Raw genomic sequence first — 18,656 nt, 5'->3', positions numbered from 1 at the left:
CGTGGAGACCATCTGAAAACATGGTTGGCCAATCTTATCCGCAAAGGGCCGTTAAGCAGTAACACAACTGAGTCAGCTCATCCAAACCTATTGGACTGAGGAACATTTGGCATTGAGGCATATAGCAGGATCTTCAACATTGATGGTGTCTTGATGAGGTCTGAAAACATCTGACAAACTTTGATTTGATGCTGAAATATCACTTTGACTGCTGTGTTTGGGCGTGGTGTCTAACCAAATGTTCTGTTGTTGACTTCACGTCTGTACATGCAGCATGGACGGGGACGTCAAGCACTGTGTGATATTCAAGACCTCCACGGGCTACGGCTTCGCCGAGCCTTACAACCTGTACAGCTCCCTGAGAGAGCTGGTTCTCCACTACAGACACACCTCCCTGGTCCAGCACAATGACTCGCTGAATGTAACTCTGGCATGTCCGGTCCTAACCCAGCAGCAACCCAGATGAGACGCACCGTCCCCCGGACACGGCCTGGCACAGAGCGAAAACACACACACAACTGAGACCACAAACCCTCACTTTTCCCAACAAAAAAGCAAACAGCTTTCTGAGCGTTGGGTTTGACAGGAGTGGAAGTGACAGATATAATAACTGACTGGGTTTTGACTTTGAAGAGAACCTGTAAATGTTATATTTTTGTTAAATCTTTACAACACTACACAGTTTTAGGATAAAAATATTTTGACTATTTTAAAGTAACTGCTGTAGATTCCATTTTCACTTTCAATGGAGGGAATTCTTTTTTAAATCAACTCGTTAAGGGTGCCATTTTGGGGGGGTAGTAACTTTTTTCAACAGTTAAAGAGGCGTAAGGGTTTGACATGGAGAACAAAAATACCTAACAGACTTTGTGTTTTCATCAAGCGTTGCTGACATGGCTGGATAATTGGGAGATGTGGTAAAAGGCTTAACTTGTAGTGTTTTGTTGCAAGTTCATATTAATACACATTTTCTCCCATAGCGCTATGGGACACATACAAAGAAAGCATTCTCCTTTCTGTGTACTCATTGCTATGCGCCCTATCACATAAAGCAGAAATTCAGTACCAATGTGTTAAACAAAAAGATTCATTTGTCTTTTTCTGAAAGCTTTTTTTTGTTGCAATCTATGTAAGACTGTTTAAAATAGTTTGAGGTTGATGATATTAGATGCTGGCATGGCCCCTGGTGTAGCTTGAGGACACTGATTGCTGTGACAGACTGTGGCATGTAATGTGAGCTGGAGTTGCAGTCCTTTGATGGTGGAACACTTGGTGGTGAAAGTGCCTTCTCTTCTAATCCTCGGTCTTCCATTCTCTCTCTGTAGATCAGAGTCAGTGTGGATGCCTTGCCCCAATCACATGCCAAGTGTTTTGTACAGAACTGTGTATGAAACTAGAAATCTGAAATGGACCTTGCTATTGATTGCCTTAAAGCAGGGATGGGTAACTCCCTCAGACTTTTACCTGGGACGACTGCCACTGACTGCTCAGAGTGCACACGTCTGGTTTCCCAGGTTAGGGTCAGGGTTCAGTGCACACGTCTGGTTTCCCAGGTTAGGGTCAGGGTTCAGTGCACACGTCTGGTTTCCCAGGTTAGGGTCAGGGTTCAGTGCACACGTCTGGTTTCCCAGGTTAGGGTCAGGGTTCAGTGCACACGTCTGGTTTCCCAGGTTAGGGTCAGGGTTCAGTGCACACGTCTGGTTTCCCAGGTTAGGGTCAGGGTTCAGTGCACACGTCTGGTTTCCCAGGTTAGGGTCAGGGTTCAGTGCACACGTCTGGTTTCCCAGGTTAGGGTCAGGGTTCAGTGCACACGTCTGGTTTCCCAGGTTAGGGTCAGGGTTCAGTGCACACGTCTGGTTTCCCAGGTTAGGGTCAGGGCTCAGTGCACACGTCTGGTTTCCCAGGTTAGGGTCAGGGCTCAGAGTGCACACGTCTGGTTTCCCAGGTTAGGGTCAGGGTTCAGTGCACGCGTCTGGTTTCCCAGGTTAGGGTCAGGGTTCAGTGCACACGTCTGGTTTCCCAGGTTAGGGTCAGGGTTCAGTGCACACGTCTGGTTTCCCAGGTTAGGGTCAGGGCTCAGTGCACACGTCTGGTTTCCCAGGTTAGGGTCAGGGTTCAGTGCACACGTCTGGTTTCCCAGGTTAGGGTCAGGGCTCAGTGCACACGTCTGGTTTCCCAGGTTAGGGTCAGGGTTCAGTGCACACGTCTGGTTTCCCAGGTTAGGGTCAGGGTTCAGTGCACACGTCTGGTTTCCCAGGTTAGGGTCAGGGCTCAGTGCACACGTCTGGTTTCCCAGGTTAGGGTCAGGGTTCAGTGCACACGTCTGGTTTCCCAGGTTAGGGTCAGGGCTCAGAGTGCACACGTCTGGTTTCCCAGGTTAGGGTCAGGGTTCAGTGCACACGTCTGGTTTCCCAGGTTAGGGTCAGGGCTCAGTGCACACGTCTGGTTTCCCAGGTTAGGGTCAGGGTTCAGTGCACACGTCTGGTTTCCCAGGTTAGGGTCAGGGTTCAGTGCACACGTCTGGTTTCCCAGGTTAGGGTCAGGGTTCAGTGCACACGTCTGGTTTCCCAGGTTAGGGTCAGGGTTCAGTGCACACGTCTGGTTTCCCAGGTTAGGGTCAGGGTTCAGTGCACACGTCTGGTTTCCCAGGTTAGGGTCAGGGTTCAGTGCACACGTCTGGTTTCCCAGGTTAGGGTCAGGGTTCAGTGCACACGTCTGGTTTCCCAGGTTAGGGTCAGGGTTCAGTGCACACGTCTGGTTTCCCAGGTTAGGGTCAGGGCTCAGTGCACACGTCTGGTTTCCCAGGTTAGGGTCAGGGCTCAGAGTGCACACGTCTGGTTTCCCAGGTTAGGGTCAGGGTTCAGTGCACGCGTCTGGTTTCCCAGGTTAGGGTCAGGGTTCAGTGCACACGTCTGGTTTCCCAGGTTAGGGTCAGGGTTCAGTGCACACGTCTGGTTTCCCAGGTTAGGGTCAGGGTTCAGTGCACACGTCTGGTTTCCCAGGTTAGGGTCAGGGTTCAGTGCACACGTCTGGTTTCCCAGGTTAGGGTCAGGGCTCAGTGCACACGTCTGGTTTCCCAGGTTAGGGTCAGGGTTCAGTGCACACGTCTGGTTTCCCAGGTTAGGGTCAGGGTTCAGTGCACACGTCTGGTTTCCCAGGTTAGGGTCAGGGCTCAGTGCACACGTCTGGTTTCCCAGGTTAGGGTCAGGGTTCAGTGCACACGTCTGGTTTCCCAGGTTAGGGTCAGGGCTCAGAGTGCACACGTCTGGTTTCCCAGGTTAGGGTCAGGGTTCAGTGCACACGTCTGGTTTCCCAGGTTAGGGTCAGGGCTCAGTGCACACGTCTGGTTTCCCAGGTTAGGGTTAGGGTTCAGTGCACACGTCTGGTTTCCCAGGTTAGGGTCAGGGCTCAGTGCACACGTCTGGTTTCCCAGGTCTCACTCAGTTGCTGACTTAAAGGAATGAATGAAAGCCAGCAGACCCTCTTGAGGACCGAAGTTGCCTTCCCCTGCATTACTGTGTGTATGATGGCGGTGTTGGTGGTGTGCATGGTGGAAATGGATTTCCGTTCATATTTTATAGTTGTGGATAGATGGTAGATCGTATTGTGGGGTTGTGTACCAGATATAACAAACATTGTCTTTTCACTACATTTTGACATTGGGTATGCAGTATGCATCACATTGGGTATGCAGTATGCATCGCAGTATTCAGTCTCTCATTAAGGTAATAGTAGCCTAATTCCACAATTTACTTCATCGGACCTTACCTGCCACACTTTGTGAATGAGCTTCTTTCCCAGGAAACAAGTTGTACTGTAATGCTAACATATACACCAGATATTCTAGGTAGACTTGAAACACTACTTTGACAAACTGATTAGTACTATGCAGCGAGTTAGACATACAACTTCACGATGCCTCATCAACATTGATTTTGATTCAAGACAAATCACAGAATGAGTGATAATCTTTACACTGTATTAATCAGACATTGGTGCATTTTATTGCTCACTTTTTAGGAGTGGTTAGATTGCCGATCATGTTGGGATTGGTGGAAATCAACCTTTTATAGCTGACAACAATGTTGATGTTAATCTGGTTAACCTGTTTCTTATGTCTATTTGGTAGTTAGGTGAAAAGTGTCTCCTTGGAGAGAGATGACAATAATAGTCTGTGGACTATTTACTAAACATAGCTTTCAGCCAGAGTCCTGCTCAGTTAGGCTGTCCTTCAGGGCAACGGATCTTTGAAAACTGGGACAATCTAGTTGAGTTTTTTTGGCAAGAGAGAGTGCTGTATAAAAAAGAGAGTAAAAAATATGTTTCTGGTTTGTTTTCAAATTGCACACAGTGGTTCTGCATGCAGTGTAAGACTACGTATGCCCTCCACTGACATGACCACAGCCAGGTGTAAGACTAGCTAAAGATTGTACGCCAGATAATGTGATATAACCAAAGAGTGTTGGTGTCCATTACTGAGTGTTACAGAAAAGACCCACACAAACCGCCGCCATAGATTTTTCAGCTAACCTGTTCTTGGGGATTACTTTCTTCATTCTCGATTCGTTTAAAAAAGTATCTTAGTGTGTTTCCAGTTGCAGGTGGTTCTACAAAAACCATAAATTCAGAAAGATATCAATGTTTAAGTGAGATATGCCTGGTGGTGTGCTTAGATCTTTGTTTGTCACCTACTTATACGTGTGGCCGAAGAAGTAGAATCTACTAGTTCCTGCAATAATGCTGGGAAATGCTAGGTCTGTGGCAGCTAACCTGTCGAGGTTCCTCCTCATACCGTACAATACTTGGATGTAATATCTTTTTGAGTTTTTGCTGTTTTTTGTAGAACCACCTGCAACTGGAAACAGACATTTTTCAGATACTTTCGTTATTCTCGATTCTGTGAAAAAAGTATTGTCAATAACAGGTTAGTTGAAAAATCTATGGCGGGGGTTTGTATGGGGCTTTCCTCGAACGCCCAGTAATGGACACCAACACTCTTTGGTTATATCACATTCTCTGGCATACAATCTGTAGCTAGGTCTAGACAGTCTGTTCTCAGTGACATTGTTTCCCCTGGCCTTTTCTGTGGACGTGGGCTCCCGAGTGGCTCAGCGGTCTAAGGCACTGCATCTCCATGCCAGAGGTGTCACTACAGACCCTGGTTCGATTCCAGGCTGTATCACAACCGGCCGTGATTGGGAGTCCCATAGGGTGGCGTACAATTGGCCCAGCGCCGTCCGGGTTAGGGTTTGGCCGAGGTAGGCTGTCACTGTAAATAAGAATTTGTTCTTAACTGACTTGCCTAGTTAAATAAAGGTTAAATAATTATATTGGAGGTCATGTCAAAAGCTATGCTTGATTTCACAGACCGCTATGACGGTGCGAACGTAAAACGACACATTTCCTTAGCTTGTGAGAGCCTGTGAGTGGGTACAAATTTGAGGCTTGAGTAGGGATGTTGCTGTGCCAATGTTAAAATCTGCTACTGTAAATGCACTACAAAGACATGAATAGGGAGCTCATGTTTCAGGAGTTTTATTATAATTTGACTTGAACAGGTTCATTAATTTACAATAACTGGCTATGATTGGTCAGAAACACTCCGCATAGTGGACATCTCATTGTAAGACAAGGACGGCATCATTGAAGTGGCTCTTAATGGTCTGTTTGAAAGTGGCTTTTATGAAACCTGTTTGTGTTTTGTTATTTGTTCATCATAACCTGAGCAGATTTAATTGAATAAGCTAGTGTGAATACTTTTGGTGATATTCTTTACATTTATATTTCATGCTTATTTAGAGATTTAATTTACCTCTAAATAACCAAATAGATTGAAAAGACTGTTAGGCTGTTTACACAGGCAGCCCAATTATTTTTTTCACTAATTGGTCTTTTGACCAATCAGATCAGCTCTGTGAAAAGATCTGATGTGATTGGTCCAAAAAAAAACAATTAATGGAAAAATATCAGCAATAGGCTGCCTGTGTAGAAGCAGTGAGAATTATTTTAGTTTTTTTTAGTTTTTTCGAGATTGAAACTGTCGTAGTATTTGTTGTATGTTGACTTTCAATAGTTGAAGACTGCTTGTTTTTTAGCTTTTGTATTTGTGAAACTGTGCTCCCTTGACATAATGGAAGTCTGTTAGGTACTGCTATTTGATACACGTAGTATGTGTATAATACTTGGCTGGAGTTCGGTCATTTGAAATGTAGAAATCCCCCCCAAAACATTGCTAATGAACAGCAAAATGCACTTTTAAATTGACAGTAAGCAACATTATTAAAACATTCTGTACAATTATTGCAATGAAAATATTGGCTGCACTCCATATGATGTATTTGTCAGACTGGTAGTTTTGTATGGTAGTAATGAAAAAAATTACAATTTTATTAAAGCTTAAAGTTGTCAAAATGCCTGACATTTTTCGCCAAATTATTTTGACAAAAGCAATCCCTTGCTCAGAAAGCAATTGAGTGTAAATGTTGGGAGAATTGTGACACCTACTGTCACAACATTGTCATACAATCTATGATTTTCCTCACTGTAGCCTTGGCAATTTTCTATGTAGTTAGACACGCGATGGACTGTTTTATGTACTGCTATTTCTTTAATGTTGTGACTATATACATTATTCATTATCTATTAATGTTAATTCAGTCAATCAAGAACGATTCTACTCTGGCCTAAGTTTGAAGTTTGTTCTTGTTCCTGTTTTGCCTACCAATTTGTCCCTGTATAAGAAGTGTCATACAATGCTATGGCTGTTGTGGGATGTCCAATGAGAGAGTTTGGTCACAAGAATCCATCTCATCACAGTTAAGGATGATTGTTGTAATCAGTGGTGGAAGGAGCTCCAACCCCCTCACTTTTCAAACTGGTCACAGTGTTGTCTGAGGGAAATGTTAAGGAAGGCTCTGGCTTCAGTACCTGTAAGCAACATGAAGTTTACGTCGGTGTTAGTCCTTTTTTTCTGCTCTACTTTCAACAAATCCCAAGGAAAGTCAAAGCCCAAACCGGGCTGTGAATACCCCCCGTCTCAGTGGTGTAGGAGTTTGGAAATTGCAATAGAATGTGGGGTAAGTTTGGAGTATCGTTATCAAGTTCAAATAACTGCACTCAGACATAATGCCAGTTGCTAGGTTCTGTTTTTAAGACTCATAAAATCTTTTTTTTCTTGATTATACCTTGGTACTTTTGAATGTGTCGCATGCAGCCTACTACAGAAGTTATTCAGTTGAATGATTAAATAACCTGTCTTTTTTTTTTTTACAAATCAACTTTCCTATGTCTAATCTCACCAAGCATTAAGACATTCTGCTATTCCATGTTATATAACAAGGTCAATATGTATATGTGAGTATATCCCATGTTTATCAGGCTGGTCGGTTCAGTTTTAAATGACTGTTCAAAAGAGTCCCTTGTCCATGGTTAAATGAGTCATGCTTTTGTAATTGAGCACCAGAGGTCCTAGATTTCCTGAGGGCATGTGACTGACACCAATCCTTAATGAGCTGTGTTTAGACAGGCAGCCCAATTCTGATATTTTTCTGAAAAACTCGGGTTTGCAAGTGGCATGGTTCCCATATTTACTTGTGTGAATTCCAGGCATATCTCAATATGAACAGAATGCAAATAATTTGTCAAATTGAAAGAGTTCCAGCTTTCTCTGAACATGATTCCTGTCTAGGTTCAAAAGCAGTGTTTGGAGCTCAATGCCACCAGGCCCAATTCAGCAGTACCCAGAGTTGAGGTGACCCTGTACTATGAGAGCCTGTGTCCAGGCTGCAGGGTCTTCCTCACCCAGCAGCTCTTCCCTACCTGGGCCATGCTCCATGATATCATGGAGGTAAAACTGGTGCCGTACGGCAATGCGCAGGTAGGCCTCTTCTCAAGAAGGAGAGTACTGGGTCATGTTCAGTGGGGAGGGCACATTGTAAATGTTTTTTTGGGGGGGTACAGTACAGGCCTTTGATTGATAGATCCATCCACAGTCCCTGACTATTGAATAAATGAGAGCTTGTTTTTGTATTCATACTGCAGTCTTTTTCCTGTTCTTTCACAGGAGCTTCCCTCAGGGAATTCTCCCTTCACCTGTGAACATGGGGAACCAGAGTGTCATAGTAACATGATTGAGGTGCGCTTGCCAATAAAATGGCAAATGTCTGAAGTTCTGCTTATAACTTGAATCACTAAAAATAGGTAATCTGTTCCTGAAATAGTTTATTTGTATTTCATACTTTCCCTTTAGGCATGTATTCTACATTCAGTGGGTCTGTACTCGGCCTTCCCTGTCATTGACTGCATGGAATCTGCAGCAAATGTTCTCGCCGCCGCCCAACCTGTGAGCATTGTAATGTTTTTAACTTTGTTAAACCACTTGCATTCTTTTTAATTCAAAATGCATTTGTGAGGGCCTCCCGAGTGGCGCAGTGGTCTAAGGCACTGCATCGCAGTGCTTCGAGTCCAGGCTCTGTCGCAGCCGGCCGCGACCGGGAGGCCCATGGGGCGGCGCACAATTGGCCCAGCGTCGTCCGGGTTAGGGAAGGGTTTGGCCAGCAGGGATGTCCTTGTCCCATCACGCACTAGCGACTCCTGTGGCGGGCCAGACACGGTCGCACAGTGTTTCCTCCGATACATTGGTGCGGCTGGCTTTCGGGTTAAATGGGCATTATGTCAAGAAGAAGTGCGACTTGGTTGGGTTGTGTTTCGGAGGAAGCACGGCTCTCGACCTTTTCCTCTCCCGAGTCTGTATGGGAGTTGCAGCGATGAGACAAGACTAACTACCAATTGGATACAATGAAATTGGGGTAAAAGTAACAACAACAAAAAAAATGCATTTGTGCACCTTTTCTGTTTACACATTAAGGGCTCTGGGTTATTGGTTCTAACATGCAGTCTGTTCTCCCCTAGTGCTTACAGCTACACATCCCCTCCATGACGTGGGACAGTGTCACAACCTGTGTTAAGGGAGAGCTTGGCTTCAAACTGATGCATGAGAACGCCCTGAAGACCAATGCTCTCAGTCCAGCCAAAACACACGTCCCCTGGGTGACCATTAATAGGGTAGGACACTGCTGGAACTGAAACTAGGGGCACGATGTAGATAACATGGCTATACTACAGCAAGGGGCAAGCATCTACAGCAGGGTTATTCAACTCTTACTCTACGATGGCTGGAGCCTGCTGGTTTTCTGATCTGATAATGAATTGCACACACCTGGTGTCCCAGGTCTAAATCAGTCCCTAATTAGAGGGGAACAATGGGTGGGGTGGGGGGGCAATGGAACTGGCTTCGAGGTCCAGAGTTGAATTTGAGGCATCTACAGATTATTAACCATAGTGTTACTGAGTGCTGCTGTTTGAACAGATACACTGTGTATAGCAGGTCATGGAATCAAACTATGTGCCAAGGTCAAGCCTGTACATGACTTTCCAATTCCTCCTTTTTGCGTCTTTGCAGGAATACACAGGTGACTTTCAGGACAAAGCAATGTCATCACTTTTTAACTTGGTCTGCAAGATGTATAAGGTGAGTTGTGTGTGACTGGTCCTTGTTTGATCATTTTAAATGTAATTTAGTATTAAACGGCCTCCCTGTGGCTCAGTTGGTAGAGCATGGTGTTTGCAATGCCAGGGTTGTGGGTTCGATTCCCACGGGGGGCCAGTATGGGAAAAAAAATAAAAATGTATGAAATTAGTTGAAATGTATGCATTCACTACTATAAGTCGCTCTGGATAAGAGCGTCTGCTAAATGACTAAAATGTAAAAATGTAAAATGTAAACTGTGATCAACATGGTGTACTTGGTCATCTGCTGAGCTAAAATGTAATGATCACCCATATTTGTCCACAGGGAGGAAAGCCCCCTGCCTGCACTGGAGCGCAGAAGAAACTAGACAGGAGTCTGTGCTGAAACCAACAGTCATATTCTGCATGCCATTCATGTTGTTTTCAAAATATATTTTGTTACAGTATAAGTACCAGTTTCCCTCATTCTTTTGAAAGACAATGCAAGTCCAACATAAATCACAAGTTGCTCATTTCTTTACTCTTGTTGCTGAAATGTATTTCATGAATTGTAATACTTGTTTTATTCTGTGTGATTGTATGATACTGTGTCAAATAACTCCATATGTAATTGATCATTTAACCCATTGCTAACAAGTTACGGTTCCATTTTGTCTGAACAGATCTCTTTCAAGCCTAAGAATGCATATAACTGTGGGGTCTGAAATTAAACATCCTTGATAAAGATGAGCAGTAATGACTAAAATATATTCAAATAATGAGCGATTCTGTATGCTCAAAGAAATTGGGAAATTATTTTATACTAATACAATTGCTAAGAAAGAGATTGTTTAACCAGTAATACTTTTCCCTCAAAGGTAGGGGTCAAAATTGACACCCCAAAAGATTATTGTAAATAAAGTAGTCCGTTTATTTGGTCCCATATTCCTAGCACACAATTACAAACTTGTTGGATGCATTTGCAGTTTGATTATTTTTTGCCCGATGGAAACACTCCTAAATATTTGGATGCTACAATGAGTACGGATCCTCATGAATGAATCATGATTGAGAAAGTTAGTGGGTGAAAGATCATACACCCAAGACATTCTCACCATTACCAATAACACAGGATGTTGGCATGTCTTGGGGGTATGATCTTTGACCCTCTAGCTTTCTGTCATTATTCAAAGATTAGGCTGGGATTGATGCCGCGTTCACATGCTAGTCAGAACTAAACTCAGAAATGTGACTTGCTTACTGGTTGTAGTTATATACGTGCAGAGTTCAACCATTTAGCAAGTCGGAAATGAGAGTTTCCTAGTTCCGACTGGCACGAACGCGGCATCAATCCGACACAGTTTAATTACTTCTGAACAGCGATAGATTTAATCAGATTCACAAATACAGGTTTCCATAATTTATTGGCATTTTCACTGAACTCCAGAAATGTTTAAAAATTTTACTTTTAAATTATTGTTAAATTAAGCAAATTTGTAAGAAATATTTTGGCTCCAGAAAAATTAAGATCTCTTACGTAGTTACATTTTGACAGACAGATATACTAATGTCCAACATTGCAGATAAAAGACACACAGAACAATAACCATGTCAGTTTCAGCAAAGCAATAAAGGGACCAAGTCACCATTCTAACTTCTCAGACAACACGTTTAACACTGAATGACACTGATTTATGTACGTTTTACCCACGATACAGCTCAGCTCCTCTCCAGTCACAATTTAAGGCTCTTATTTTAGCTATTTGCTTATTCATGACCAAACATGAGTGAATAGAATATGGTCAAGATATTTATGAATACTTGTGTACTTTTCCCCCTGCCTTACCAGGAAATACTAAATACTTTAGTGTTAGTTCCCAGGCAAGTTTACAATGCTGGAGCTGTTATTTTCAGATTTCACTGTCCTCCATTAAGGATAGTTCAGTGATTTTTATATACACTGAACAAAAATATAAAACGCAACAATTTCAAAGAGTTTACTGAGTTACAGTTCATAAAAGGAAATCGGGTCAATTTAAATAAATTCATTAGGACCTAATCTATGCATTTCACATGATTTGGGGATACAGATATGCATCAGTTGGTCAGATACCTTTTAAAAAATTACAAAATAAAAATAGGGCTGTGGATCAGAAAATCAGTCAGTATCTGGTGTGACCATTTGCCTGATGCAGCGTGACATCTCCTTTTGCATAGAGTTGATCAGGCTGTTGATTGTGGCCTGTGGAATGTTATTCCACTATTCAGCTGTGCGAAGCATCCCAAATATGCTCAATGTGTGATATTTCTGGTGACTGTGCAGGCCATGGAAGAACTGGGACATTTTCAGCTTCTAGGAATTATGCTGAAACATGAGGTGATGGCGGCGGATTAATGGCACGACAATAGCCCTCAGGATCACATGACGGTATTTCGGTGCATTCAAATTGCCATCGATAAAATGCTATTGTTTTCGTTGTCTGTAGCTTATGCCTGCCCATACCATAACCCCACCGTCACCATGGGGCACTCTGTTCACAATGTTGACATCTGCAAATCGCTCACCCACACAACTTTATCGGGCAGATGGTGACGAAACTGGGATTTATCTGTGAAGAGCACACTTCTCCAGTGCGCCAGTGGCATCAGCTGTCCGGGTGGCTGGTCTCAGATGATCCTACAGGTGTAGAAGCCGGATGTGGCGGTCCTGGACTGGCGTAGTTACACGTGGTCTACGGTTGTGAGGCCCGTTGGACGTACTGCCAAATTCTCTAAAGTGACGTTGGTGGCGGCTTATGGTAGAGAAATTAACATTCAATTCTCTGGCAACAGCTCTGTTGGATGTTACTGCAGTCAGCATGCCAATTGCACGCTCCCTCTAAACTTGTGTGACATTGTGTTGTGAGAAAACTGCACATTTTAGAGTGGCTTTTATTACACCTGTGTAATGATCATGCCATTTAATCAGCTTCTTGATATGCCTCACTTGTCAGGATTATCTTGGCAAAAGAGAAATGCTCACTAACAGGGATTTAGAAATAAGAAATTTGAAAATTGAGAAGCCTTTTGTGCTTATGGAAAACATTTTTTGTTAGGTGTACTTATATTTGGCAGGGGCTAGTTAACTTGTACAGTATTAGTTTAACTTAAAAAAATTAGGGTGCAATCAGCGAACGCAATAATAGAAATTAACTTTGAAAATGTATGTTTCAGTGGTCAATTGACATTCACATACTGTAGGTAAAAGCTATAACCCTGTGAAGAGCAGAGCATAAAGGCTCTGTTCAATCTGTATCGCTGAAGCATTACAGATTACGCGATATGAAGGTCATTTCTGATCGAGCCGACATATGCAGCGTTTACCGTGCAGTCTCCGTTATACAGGAACATTGCCTTTAAATTCCAATCACGCTGTAACACTGAACTTCTGCGATACAGATTGAATAGAGCTCTACATCAAAGTATTACATCCAACATATAAAGTCAGGTATTACAATTTCCATTAAAATTATAGCATAATTCTAACTGATAATTGATGAAACTCAACACATTTTAAAGTCAAATTTTGACATGATTACAATCAACAGTTCAGAGAGAACTTTGTTCAACATTTCATAACGACTTAGGTTGGCAGAAGCTTTTGCGCAAATTCCAAAGATTTTTATCACAATTTTCCCTATAAACTAGTTTCCCTCAAGAACAAATCAAACAAGACATTAGGGGCTTATTCAGGCGAATGAAAAAGTATCCAATGTCAATACAGAATGTACAGTATTGTGTAAACCAGACATGATTTTCTGTTGTGTACTACAGGGAATAATATCAACGCTGTTCATTACATTTCTATCTGCAACTTTCAAAGCATCACACACTACTGAATAAGCCCTAATTAGTCCACACTGCGGCCCTGTTCAGAAACAACCACTAACCCTTCGACACCTGTGGAGATCTGACTGGATTTTGTAGGTTTAAAAGGTTCAATGCAGCTGTTTTTATCTCAATATCAAATCATTTCTGGGTAACAATTAAGAACCTTACTGTGATCATTTTCAATTAAAATTCTCAAAAAGAAACAAATGGCTTAGCAAAATACCATTTCTCCAGCAAGAATTTAGCTAGGACTGTCAGAGTGGTCCGAGGAGCCTAATGAGAGGGATGTGTAACCTGAACTAGCTGTTAAAGTGCATTATCATAATTTCACAGTATCATTCCAACCTCAGTGTTGAAATGTATATATAAAACACAGGATATCACATTTTTGACTGCATGCCCCTTTAAGCTACATGACAATGTCTCCACCTCACCCTCTGCTAGGTGGAATTTTCTCCCTATTGCTTACACCTATCCATTCCTCTCAGCTCTAGGCGTTAGGCCTAGGGGTTGTTTCTGGACATGAACTACAGCCTTCCGTGGCTGTCCGCTAAAATCATGGTTTGGCTCAAGCTCTTTAGAACTGAATGGGCTTCCTCTACAACAAAAAATGTAAAGTGCTACTGTATGGTGGAGACACCCTGATAATGATGCTTACAAAGCTCAGAGACAAACAGACCTGGGGTGTGTTTGTTACGTCTTGCAACGGAAATCGTTTACCAAAGCAAACCTAGCAAATGGAACGAAACGGGGAGAGACCTACCTGAATTTTTCCAGTAGAAACCAGTTTTCCTTTTGGAGTAAACGGTTTGTTGCAAAACGTTTTGCAACAGAATCGGCGAAATGAATACACCCATGATGAGGACATACCCAATATATATAACAAAACGGAACCATTTCAAATCAAATAGAAAATGTGACAATGTAAAACATGATCACATAGAAACAAATACAACTTTACAAACATGAGTGTAAGCGGTGTTAGTCTAGATTTAAAACAACTTGTATTGGGTACCCCAATCAACCATAGTACTTAGGGATTTTTGAAATACAATTTACTGGTACTGTTCGTTTCATATTTTATATTTAAATTGCTTTAGTTCTCAAACTCATTAATGAACTGTTCAATTGAGATCAATAGAGGTCGCCAGACAAATAAATATGTATTTTTGCATAACTTGAAGCAGTAAGAGCTGTTTGTCATCAGTAACACAACTCTAAACAGGCAGTCTCGGTTAAGGGGTACCCAAGAAGTCCGTGCTACATTAAAATAATTTATATCTCGTCATACCCTGAGGTTTAAGTTACAATTCTCTCACTATTCAGGTACATACTGGATTTGGTAAAACATTCACAGAATTCTCAGAGACTAAACAAAATAAAATATACTAGTTTATGCTGACTGAATTCAAAATGTGTGGTGCAAAAGTTCGAAGACCCTGTAAAATGATTACAATCCTTGCAATATTCCATTGAATATCTATATTCCATCATTTTGAGGAAGACATTGTTTTCTCAGTATAATTCCTTGCGTCGTCAGGAGACATTGGTGAGGCTGGTTAGCTTGTGGTCAGTTCTCTACCTTCGAGTCTAAGACACTTTCCGGCCAGAATCAACTACAGAATGCAGGACTAAAAAGTCCTATCTCGCACACAGAAGAAAAGAGAGAATAAAACCATACTTCTTGTTCTACAAGATTAAAAGTGTTAAGGTGTCTCCAGTGTAAAGGAACTGTTGTCATTACAGAATTGATGAAAAGCCCACCCTGCATGTCCAATTGCTGCTGGGACCCACAAACCAAGGCAGGGATGGAATGAGTTGAAGGGAGGGCCAAGGTTTGTGTTACGTGCCAAGCCGTAGGTAAGCTACACTACTGCCTTCCTGGCCCAGTTCTCTGTCCCTATCGCCTATGTCGTCCGCGCCCACCCCGGGGCTCAATGTTCTGAGATGGTCGGGGCTCCTAACTGACATGGTGGCCAGACTGAGGGCCCGGCCAGGGTGGGGGGAGGGGGGGCGGTATCTGCTGCTGGGCTCTGGGGATAGAGACAGGGCCGGGGTCTTCCTAGAGGTCTCTCCCCCCTGTGACGTCTCCCCCTCGGGGGGGCTCTCCAGGTCTGAGTCACCCTCCTCCTCCTCCAGGGTGAGTTCAAACTGGAACTTGTCCCCTGCGGAGGCGCAGCATCCCCCCGGTGTGGCTTCCAGGGCTCCTGGCCCCCCGTCAAGATCCCTGTCCTCAAGGGTGGGTGAGGGGCTGCGCTGGATCATACTTTGGTACCACTCCCGGTTGTCCTCCAGGGTATCCAGGATGTCCTGGGCGTCAGGGTGGACCAGGTCAGCCCACGTCTCCCACAGAGGGTGGACGATGTAGTCTATGAATCCCACCTATAGAGGGGAGTAAAGATGAGAGATAAAAACACACACTGTTTTGGTGGGTTTCAACAGACATTATGACAATGATTTGCCAGCAACTGAGTCTGTTAAGCAGTGCCAAAGACCTGAGGGTGGGTTTGCAGATTCTTGTGTGTGCATGTGTAAGAGAGCCTGCATGCCTCGTGTGGCTGCATGCACGCTATGCACAGTACGGTACCTGGGTCTTCTCGACGGAGGCGTTATGTTTGTCACACATAGGGCTGATCTCAATTCCCTTGTCCCTCTCCCTGTCCCCCTGGGTGAAGAACTCCACCATGATGCGGTCGGTCCACTTACGGTAGACCTCCAGGGGCTTGGTGGGGTTACTGAGGTCAGCACAGTGAACCATGTTCTGAAGGACCTGGAGATATGCAGGGAGGCCCATGTTAGTTCTGGTTTATCTGTTGTTTAGATATTTTTTTAAGAAGTATATCGTTCTTTATTCATATTAATTTTGTCATTTATTTTTCAGACATTTATATAGAAACCTTGAATGTACATGACACTATGAAGTCTTGAGTTATTTTAGACAACTGCACTGATCACACTTGTCTCCAGTAGACAGTTCAGATTCAACACCAGGGTCCATCTCAATGATCTGAAGTGGCTTTCTTTCCTTGTCTCCCCTCAAATTGCTTTCACCTGTCCTGTATCCACATATCTTTGCTGTCTGATGAAAACCTCTCATCTCTAAAACAGAAACTTTTCAGGAAATTGAAAACATTTCCATATTTTCCCATGAACAAACATACAATTATGACACTTCAGAAGCTATTTTGAAGACACTTTATTGGTCCTAGATTCATGTTCAGAGTACAGAGGGGAGTTACTGCTTTCAAAAAATGTAAAAAAAAAAAATTGGCAAATGGAGTTATTAGGTTTTCATCAGACAGCGACAATATTCAGATAAATGCAGATGAGTGAGACGGAGAAGAGAAGAGGAAGTCATTGTAGACTATTAATAGGTGGCCAGTGGTGTGTCTACTCTAGTAATGACCTCTGACCTGGATGCGGTCTGAGTAGTTGTCCAGCAGCAGCACTCCAAGACTGGTCACCTTCTTGGTCTCCACCATGGTCTTCAGGTCAGCCAGGAAGTTCATGTGCTTGGACATGTCAGTGGCCAACACCTGCAGAGGACAATACCAAAGATCTTTTAGTATGACGATTATGTAGAAACTGCTTATGTTGGACCTCTGGGTTTAGAAATTCTATGGCAATACCAATTAATCACACTTACTTCAGTCACTAATTCCAAAGGGTCAGTGGGTTAGAGCATGGTGCCGCCTACATCCAGGGTTGTGTTGTGGGTTTGATACTGAATATACTCTGTGTGAAATGTACCGGTAAGTGACTTTGGGGAAAAGTGTCTGCTAAATGGCCATATCATTATGATGTCGGCTCATTCATTATGTTTAACTATGATAACATGGAGGTGTGTAGATAATATTTCATTTCTATTAAATTCCAATTCATTCGGTCAGTGCCTCACCATGTCGATGACCATCTTCCTGAGGGACTGTCCCTGTTTCTTGCTGAGGCTCTGGAAGATGTCACAGTTGTCCTCCTGTAGCAGCTTGAAGCCCACAGCCAGGTGGTGGTTCTCCAGGACAGAAGCGTCGTTGTACATCAGAGCCAGCTCAGAATCTACAGTAGGAACACCCATTAGTAAAGCAACAACAATTCCAAGGCACTCCCTGTATAACTACAAAAAAGGTATTCATTAGGTTCAAAACAACGGAATAAACAATTTATCCAGGGATCAAACTCCACCTTACAAACGCTGTAATGTAGTCTTCACAGTAATAGATGCCAGACACATTTTGCTCCAAAGGACATATCCTTTAATTAGATCTAATGAGTGAGATTGCTAGTGAGGGATGGAACTGACTTGTGTTGATGAGGAACTGGTTGGTCACTCCGGGGTGATCTACGTCGTGTATAGCACTGCTAAACAGAGCAGCCATGATCTCCAGGTCAGTGAAGACAGCCTGAAAAAAAAAACCAGACACTTTTTTGTTACTATTACTGCGAGAGATGAGTGATGGCACCGGAGGGGATGACTACCGCCTTATCGGCTCTTAACCAACCATGCTATTTTGTTAGTTTTTTTGTGTCGTTCATAACTTGTTTTGTACATAATGTTGCTGATACCATCTCTTATGACCGAAAAGAGCTTCTGGACATCAGAAATGCGATTGCGCACCTCAAACTGGACGAAGAGTTCTTCTTCAATGAGTCGGACGGGAGGGATATACTACAGACACCCGACCAGGCCCAGATATCTGTTATTCGCTGGAGAAGGAAACTGAGATGTCGAGGAAAGAGATCAGGGTGCCTTGTGAGGATCAGGCGACGAGTCGCTAATCCGCCCTTGCCTTCCGTCCTGCTAGCTAACGTTCAATCGCTGGAAAATAAATGGGACGAACTGGAAGCACGTTTATCCTACCAACAGGACATTAAAAAACGTAATATCTTATGTTCACTGAGTCGTGGCTGAACGACGACATTAAGAACATACAGCTGGCGGATTACACTATCGGCAGGACAGAACAGCAGCCTCTGGTAAGACACGGGGCGGGGGCCTATGCATTTATGTAAACAACAGCTGGTGCACGATATCTAAGGAAGTCTCAAGGTTTTGTTCGCCTGAGGTAGAGTATCTCATGATAAGCTGTAGACCACACTATCTATCTAGAGAGTTTATCTGTATTTCTCTTACCTGTCTACATATCACCACAGACCGATGCTGGCACGAAAACCGCACTCAATGAGCAAACAGGAAAATGCTCATCCAGAGGTGGCACTCCTAGTGGCCGGGGACTTTAATGCAGGGAAACTTAAATCAGTTTGACCTCATCTCTATCAGCATG

General features: G+C 43.3%; 3 protein-coding genes across 7 annotated transcripts in view; 2 read left to right on the top strand and 1 right to left on the bottom strand.

Annotated features, from left to right (window-relative positions):
• Window positions 1-1,078, top strand: part of LOC115151679 (phosphatidylinositol 3-kinase regulatory subunit gamma) — a 42,680-nt gene extending 41,602 nt beyond the window's left edge. Inside the window, exon 14 of one of the 2 annotated variants that reach the window (XM_029695820.1) lies at window positions 274-1,078. In XM_029695820.1, the coding sequence (XP_029551680.1) occupies window positions 274-466 (193 nt within the window). In that variant the 3' untranslated portion in view covers window positions 467-1,078. The remainder of the gene's footprint in view (window positions 1-273) is intronic. The other variant, XM_029695819.1, reaches the window with a different exon arrangement.
• Window positions 1,079-5,247: 4,169 nt separating this feature from the next.
• Window positions 5,248-10,254, top strand: LOC115151677 (gamma-interferon-inducible lysosomal thiol reductase). Its single transcript, XM_029695813.1, has 7 exons — window positions 5,248-7,076; window positions 7,688-7,876; window positions 8,063-8,134; window positions 8,249-8,341; window positions 8,911-9,063; window positions 9,461-9,529; window positions 9,854-10,254. Exons 1-7 carry the CDS (start codon window positions 6,900-6,902, stop codon window positions 9,911-9,913), a joined length of 813 nt encoding a protein of 270 aa, XP_029551673.1. The 5' UTR covers window positions 5,248-6,899; the 3' UTR covers window positions 9,914-10,254.
• A 2,337-nt stretch (window positions 10,255-12,591) lies between these two features.
• pde4cb (phosphodiesterase 4C, cAMP-specific b) overlaps window positions 12,592-18,656 on the bottom strand; it is a 143,450-nt gene continuing 137,385 nt past the window's right edge. For all 4 annotated transcript variants that reach the window (XM_029695809.1, XM_029695808.1, XM_029695810.1 and 1 more), the window contains 5 exons: window positions 17,675-17,774; window positions 17,276-17,430; window positions 16,791-16,913; window positions 15,965-16,147; window positions 12,592-15,759 (listed from right to left, as the gene is read on the bottom strand). In XM_029695809.1, the coding sequence (XP_029551669.1) occupies window positions 15,220-15,759; window positions 15,965-16,147; window positions 16,791-16,913; window positions 17,276-17,430; window positions 17,675-17,774 (1,101 nt within the window). In that variant the 3' untranslated portion in view covers window positions 12,592-15,219. The remainder of the gene's footprint in view (window positions 15,760-15,964; window positions 16,148-16,790; window positions 16,914-17,275; window positions 17,431-17,674; window positions 17,775-18,656) is intronic.

The sequence above is a fragment of the Salmo trutta genome, chromosome 17 (assembly GCF_901001165.1).
Source record: "Salmo trutta chromosome 17, fSalTru1.1, whole genome shotgun sequence".
NCBI classification, from domain to species: Eukaryota; Metazoa; Chordata; class Actinopteri; order Salmoniformes; family Salmonidae; genus Salmo; species Salmo trutta.
Note: the sequence above shows the minus strand (reverse complement) of the source record. Positions and strands in the feature narration are given on the sequence as shown.